The sequence below is a fragment of the Acyrthosiphon pisum genome, chromosome A2 (assembly GCF_005508785.2).
Source record: "Acyrthosiphon pisum isolate AL4f chromosome A2, pea_aphid_22Mar2018_4r6ur, whole genome shotgun sequence".
In the NCBI taxonomy this organism is placed as follows: Eukaryota; Metazoa; Arthropoda; class Insecta; order Hemiptera; family Aphididae; genus Acyrthosiphon; species Acyrthosiphon pisum.
Genome location: NC_042495.1, coordinates 55,452,143 through 55,459,704, shown reverse-complemented (window position 1 = coordinate 55,459,704; position 7,562 = coordinate 55,452,143). Strand labels below are relative to the sequence as shown.

At 28.7% G+C, this 7,562-nt stretch overlaps 1 protein-coding gene across 1 annotated transcript in view; it reads left to right on the top strand.

Annotated features, from left to right (window-relative positions):
- The window catches only part of LOC100166872 (fatty acyl-CoA reductase wat-like), a 10,203-nt gene extending 7,567 nt beyond the window's left edge, over window positions 1-2,636 (top strand). The window contains exons 4-9 of the mRNA XM_029490392.1: window positions 242-369; window positions 446-555; window positions 750-939; window positions 1,029-1,289; window positions 2,074-2,331; window positions 2,409-2,636. Coding sequence (XP_029346252.1) covers window positions 242-369; window positions 446-555; window positions 750-939; window positions 1,029-1,289; window positions 2,074-2,331; window positions 2,409-2,487 — 1,026 coding nt within the window. The 3' untranslated portion in view covers window positions 2,488-2,636. The remainder of the gene's footprint in view (window positions 1-241; window positions 370-445; window positions 556-749; window positions 940-1,028; window positions 1,290-2,073; window positions 2,332-2,408) is intronic.
- Window positions 2,637-7,562: the final 4,926 nt, after the last annotated feature.

Sequence of the window (7,562 nt, the reverse complement as noted above, 5' to 3'; positions counted from 1 at the left end):
TTTTGATAATTCAAGATACAATTCATTATTCAAAATAATTAACTTGAGTTAATATTAGGGTTATTAGGAAAAATTGGTAAACTAAATTAGAAAAATTATAATGCAATTTCTTAGAAATCTTAGAAAATTTTGAAAAAAATAGTTTCATAAATGATACAATGAGTTTTATAATATAATAAGAATATTTTAATTTGTAATGTAATTAGTGCTATAAAATTATTGTTAACGTTACATTTTTCAGGGTTTCGTTCATGTATCAACCGCTTATTCGCATTGCCCGAGAAGTGAAATCAACGAACAATTCTATCCAGTTTCAATATCAGCCAAAGAATTAAAAAAATTAATTAAACGAGATGAAAACACGCATAAGTAAATATTTATTTATCCTTTTTTCTATTACAATTTTTTCCAAGTTTATTAATTTGTATATTCCGTGAAAATATAGCGTTTCGGTAGATTGGCCAAATACATACACTTTTACTAAAGCGCTAATAGAAAATGTAATATCAACAAATGAAAATAAATTGCCGATCTCAATATTTCGTCCTTCAATTAGTAAGGCTTTTAAATATATTATAGTAATTATGGAAAATAGGCTTAAAAAATTATGTGTGATTATAATATTACAATAATATGAGATTGCACACCAAAAACGTATTTTAAGTTTGTCTTGTATATTTATGTTTTATTTTTTTTTTTTGTCCGAAAAGTGTAATCAAAGATACTAAACAATTTGTAATATATTGTAGTAGGGTGCACAAAATCTGAACCGGAACCAGGTTGGGTGGATAATATGAATGGAGTATCTGGCATAATTTCTCCCTTAATCGTCGGTATTTTAAGAACAGTTCAATTGTCCACGGATAAAATTTCTGATATTGTCCCAGTTGACTACACTGTCAATGCACTGATTAGTGTAATGTGGGATACAGTAAATAGGTATGGGTATTATATTTTTTTATATGTTTTATTACTCGTACATATATGCAGTGTAATTATTATTTGTGTTCTATTCTTTTCATTGATAGACATCGAGATGGTAACAAAAAAAATAAGGAACCAAAAATTTATAACTACGTGTCTAGTGTAGAAAGCTCAGTACATTGGGAAAAAATCATACAATACACGTTTGAAACATACCACCAGGTGCCACCGTTGGAATCGATGTGGTATATATTTTGTATATTTTCTGCCAATCGATGGGTCGTTAATATTTTGAGATTTTTTTTACACCGGATACCTGGTGCGCTTGTAGATTTGTCATTCATTATTCGTGGCGAAAATCCTAAGTAAGTACTAAGTAGTGTAAGTACCTACCTAATAAGTAATAATATAATAATATCTCCTCTTTAGTCTTCAATAGTGATTAATACAGAATACTAGTATTTAAGTTGAATTATGAATTAACATTCAAAATATGATGTACTCGCATGGCACGCAGCCACATCATAGCCAAAGAAGCCCTACCCTCGTGCCCTACTTGGGGAACACTCGTTACGGTCAAGCACATAACTCCTCACACGCCACCAGTTAAATTAAATACACATCAAAGAGGAGCTACTATAGACCTCATATGGGATAATTGAGACGTCTAAAAAACTAATTCATTTCATCGACGAAACAGAACTTTGTCATTTAATTTAATAATATTACCCAAGAAAACAATGTACAAATATAATAGTAATTAAGTAATTTAATGTAATGTTATGAAGATTCAGCCTATTGTTTCCAATGTAAAAAAAATATAATGCTGCCTAATAACATTGCAGTCGAAGCCTTAAAAAATAATAAAAAAAAAAAAGATGCAAGATTTGTTTGCCTATTTCTAATACAAAAGCGTGATTGTTATAAACTGGTCACTTAATCTAAATTCAAGAACTCTGGGTTCTGATGATTTCATTTTGGTCCGATTTACCTATTACCCACAGGCTTATTCAATCAAACCATTATAATATTAAATGTATTTCACAATATTTAAAACTATACCAGATCACCAAAAATGTTAATATATACCTTAATATATACCTATGTAAAAACTTAATCTTGATTTTATATAATTATATGTTCATTTAGAATGCTGAAAATTTACAAAAAAATAGAAAATATGACTGATTTACTTAAAGATTTTACAACGTGTGAATGGAAATTTGACAACAGCAATACTCGAGAATTATGGTCGTCACTAAGTCAAGAGGATCGCAAGACATTTTGGTTCAGTTTCGAAGAATTTGATTGGAAATCATACATACAATGTACCGTTTACGGGATTAGGAAACACATTTTACATGAAGACTTAAGTAACACGACGAGAGCATTGTCAAAAAATCGAAAGTATATATAAGATTTAAAATTTCGGATGTTCGATTATAATATAATGAGTCCAATATTATTTCTTTTATTGGTTACAGGTTATTTTGGTTGCATCTGTTGTGTATTTTCCTTATTATATACATCGTATTCCAAGTATATTGGATGTTTATGACATAATCCACAGAGACTTAATAGATTTACTAATAAATAATAATGATTTAATATTAATAATTTGTTTTTATTTAAAATCTTGTTTTGACAAATTTGACTTCACAGGAATACAGGCCTTGTGGCTTGTAGCTCCTAGAGGCCGCATCGAACTCCGATTTTTATTTAATTTAAAATAATGATATAATATAATTTATAAAAAAGTGCATAAAACGGTATTATTTTTGAAGACGTCATATTATAAAGTTTGAGATTAAAATATTGAAAAATGGTGTTCCGTACACCTGTAGAATATTACCCTCGATTAGTTAAAAAAAAAAAAATATCAAATTTGGTTGATTTTACAGAATAGGATCATTATTCTCGTAGAACGTATTTTTGTGTACAAAATTACATTAGCACGGGCGCCTTGATCGTGAATACAACCGTCGAGGACAGTATAATATCGTTGGTTATAAATACTAGTATTACTAGTATATACTACAGATATCTATAAGTCTATACTAACTAGATAGGGTACCTACTCCTGTATAATTTACATTGTTCTCAAGTGAAGCTCAGCTGTGGACGGCCGCAATTTATCATTTATTACACAACATTTAATAGGAATAACACTATAGCTCAAAAAGAGTCGAAATAGTTTCAAAATTTTACCATGCATGGAAAACTGAGATTTCAGCATTTGGTGAAAATTGAAAATATCTAGGATTATTCGTTTTTGAATTACAATAAATTATCAAAAATTGATAGATGAAAATTCCATAATTTACCGATAAAAATCCAATATTGTAAACATTTTAAATTCAAACCTTCATAAAAATTAATATTACTTTCCAGTAAACTTTTTTTTTGTGTATGGTAGGAAAATGTGTGGTGAATATTTTATCAAAATTTCTAAAGTTAGTTACCTATGAAAGCATACTACCTATATAAAGCATACTTATTAATTGTAATAAGTATGTTTTAATTTTAATAATATCTAATTAAATGTATCTATTTAGAATTTAAATAGATCAACAATTAAGAATACCTAATAAGACATGTCAATGCTGTTAACTGGTTATTGGTATATGAAAAGTGTCTTAAGATGGTCAGCTATTATATAAGACAAAATATCAAGTTTAGGTAAGTATTTAACATCTAGTTCCATTATAATCGTCAAGGACCCCACCAAAAATACTGCCCAGGGCCACAAAACACGTAGTGCCGTCACTGAATTGCGTCATAATGGCATAATTTGTATTATAGCTGGTAGGTTTGTTATATTATAATAACTAATAAAAGTAAAAAAAAAAAAACCATTTAAACTTCATCTAATAAAGAACAAGGAAATATTACATTTTATTTATTATTATAGAATATACTATATAGGTAGTGATATAACAGTATAACCTGTAGCGGCTGTAAGCGGTAATGATTAATGCTATAAACCAAAAATATAAAAATATTGTTAAGCGTCAGTACGTCACTACATACGTCATGTTTAAAAATAAGTTTACACAGACAGGATCTATGTCCTCTGCTGGATTAATAAATAACCGGATGGGTTTATCCAACCATTATGAAACATGATTGTCTTATAAAGTTTTCCCTATAAAACATTAAAAATGAAATTTTAAAAATGATTTGGCTTAATTGGTGGTAAAGCAGTCTTGTAAAAAATACTATAAAAATACAACCATGTAGGAAGTACCTATAAAAAAAAAACATTTCAAATCGCTTAAAGAAAAGGTATAGGAGTTAAACATAAATATTTGGCATGAATTTAATGTTCTTAACTAGGTTTATTACAATTATTACGAGTACCTAATAAATTACAAATTTAAAAATGTGGTGTTACATTTGAATATATTATTAAAACTTTGTACTACCTACCTACTTTATTTTATACTGAAAAATTAAAATGAATAAAGATTTGTAATATTTTTATTCTGAAATACTTTAATATTAATTAAACAATATTCGGTTGTTAATAAAAAACAAAATAAATACTTATGTGTTTCATAATTTGATTTTAATTACGATTAAAATTATAGAAAAAATCTTTTATAGAAAATGGTGAAAAGTACCCATCTATATTTCATTTATCTGAGGTATCTTTTTCAGTTTAAGTAAATCTTATATTAATAATTATATTATTGTTTCACATTTCTTAATAAAAATAAATTGAAATAAATATAATTTATAATAACCTATAATATAGGTACAGTTAATGTAGAAATTCTGAATGTAAAATATAAATACAATAATTATTAAATTATTATGAATTTAACGACATATTTCTATTCATTTTTAAATACGAGTATAATACTACATAATATAGTACTATAGTAGTACCTACGTATTTGAGTATTTGACCATCGTTCAATGCACGCGTGTACCGTTTTTCTTAGCTTGCGATAGCAGTTAAATGTCATATTTTTAATATATGCGGCATTCATCAAAACAAGTATGTAATTCCCTATGTCTATTGAATCCATATTATTTTAGTACACCCCAGCCGATGTAGGTACTTCGACCCAATTAATCCGATATAACTGTTCTGACAATTATACCAATCTATCATGAGTAACTTCGTGCTAACCCAATCCACATCTCAATCAAAAACAAACTACTCCGAAACGGCGAAACCTTCCCAGAATAACAATAGCCAACACCAATTTTACTAAAAAATAACAAGCGTATCGTCCTCAATACAATAAATTAAATACCTCAAGTTAAACAATACATAAAAGCATTCTGTAAAACAATTCCTCCCGAATACCTACATCGCGTTCACATCTCGAATCTCCGCCAATCGTCTTAGCGTCTGTTTTACTGACAAATGTTTGCAAGTTGACGGACTAGTACAAAAGCATTTGTTTACATCTATAAATAATGAACTCCAAATACCTTTTAGCCCATAAGCGCAAAATATGACCCAAACGCAACCCAAAAGAGCAAAAATAAATAACCCATAAGCACAAAACAAAGTTACCTTTTTAATAACCCATAAGTGCAAATCAACTTTATAAAAAAAAGTGTATTTTATTAAAATCGTAGTTATTATTAATATTTAATTAAGCATTTACAGTGATATTGAAATTAGTTTAAAAAAATCAGTAAAAATCAAAAGCAATAAAAATTAGAATTTTGAGTATTATTATTGGTTAAGAGGACGTGATAACCGCATGTGTTGTCTCCGTCTTACAACTTACAAGTGTGTAACATAGCAAATTTTACGCTCAGCAGAACACGTGTAGCTCCGTTAATTTAAGAATTAGAGTTAATTGACCTCTTATAAAATCTAAAGATAAGATTATTATCTAGGTAACCTCATATGCTTTTTAGTATATTTTAATTTTAACTCGAGTTATGAATATTTTAAAATTGTAAATAGTTAAAATTAAATTAGTTAAAAAAGTATCATGAATAAATGAATAAATATATTAAACTAATATAATAATGAGTAAGTACCTTAAAATTAAATTTGAAAATTAAAGCCCGCCATTTTCAAGTATTCCAATCTGGCATTTTTTTTTCTTTATACAAGGTCCAAGTTTTTGATGACTTTAGATTTGTGATTCGTAGTTTTTCGACCATTTGACTGTAATTTTAAATAATATTCTGCAGGTTGGTGTTCTTTAATCACTTCAATAAAACTATAAATAGATGAGTTCGGGTTATAAAATTGATATTTCAAATACTTGTGATATGATTCTGGAGTCTGGACCATTGGTAGTCCATTGGTAGTCCTTGGCTCGTTTGAAGGTGGCTCAGCCCTTTTGTGTAATTTATTTTTGCACTTTTATCCCACTACCAAGGTGTAAAAGCGCAAAACGAATTTATTTTTGAGTTATAGAAAAAAAAGGTCAATTTGCGTTTTCAGGTTTCATCGTTTCGCCGTTTAGTCAACCCAGATAAAAAATTTAATATACTGAATGTTATAAGAAGGCATTAGATCATGTTCCCAGATAACCTTTTTGAAAGCGGGTTTTCAGGACAAGCTCACGCACGTTTGTAGCTTCCGGCGCCAAGTATATAATATACACCCCAACGATATCGCAACCGTTCCTCATACGCATTACGCTTTATGCTTCCTGGGTCATTAGTAGGTAATTAAATATAATAACTCAGAGTTTAGAATCTTTCTAACTGATGATACTCTCACCTGTTATACACGCAAACAAATTGTTCACACCTCAAATTTCTGCGATAAAGATCTGAAAAATACGTATGTTAACAACAATATAGCTTACAAACAGAAATAATCGAGGAAAATCTACTATCCAATGACTCTTAACCTCCCTTAAGAGATAAATGTAAATGATACAAATTTAACCGATAGGTACCCAAAATAATAGCACCAATCTTACAAAACTTATCCATTCTACTATCAATTAAAATCCGCCAAATAATCAAGTCAAGTGAGTACCTCCCGCATCATCAAGCGGCCCTTCATCGTCTACAGTTTCAGATCAACCAATAGAGCAACAGAGTATTAATTGAAAACCCCTCACAGATCAAAACCATAAAAGAAAAACCTTTGGAACCAGGCAGAACAGAGAAAAAAGTAAAACCAAACTATCACAATAAAAAATTTAAAAAAAGCAATTCTATGGATAAAATGTATTAAAAACTCAACGAATCTCTTAAGTCTGCGGAAAGCATCGAGAAGATGATGATTAAATCGCTATTAAAATTCCCTATTTAATTATTAATTATTTAATGGAGAACTCCTCTAAAAAATCTGTCAATACCCGCTCCTTTTACGAGGAAATCAATGTGGACGTACCCACTCATAAACCATTGAAAAGGCAAGACCAAGAATAACCGATCAATCAACAAAATCTAAACTCACCAAATTATCCAATTTATTATTCTAAATATCATACTTCAATAAAAAAAATCTATACTGCTGGCCCTTTGCACCGCATTTTATTGTGTATAGAAAATGCTAATATATAATAAATTCCAATGGTGGATTTTCAAAATTTTTCTGGGGGTGGGGTCCTAAAAAATAATATGTATTTCAAATGTATTATTTTTGTTTTTATAAAATAAATAAATAAATTATATATGTATATACTATTGTCTGGGGGGGG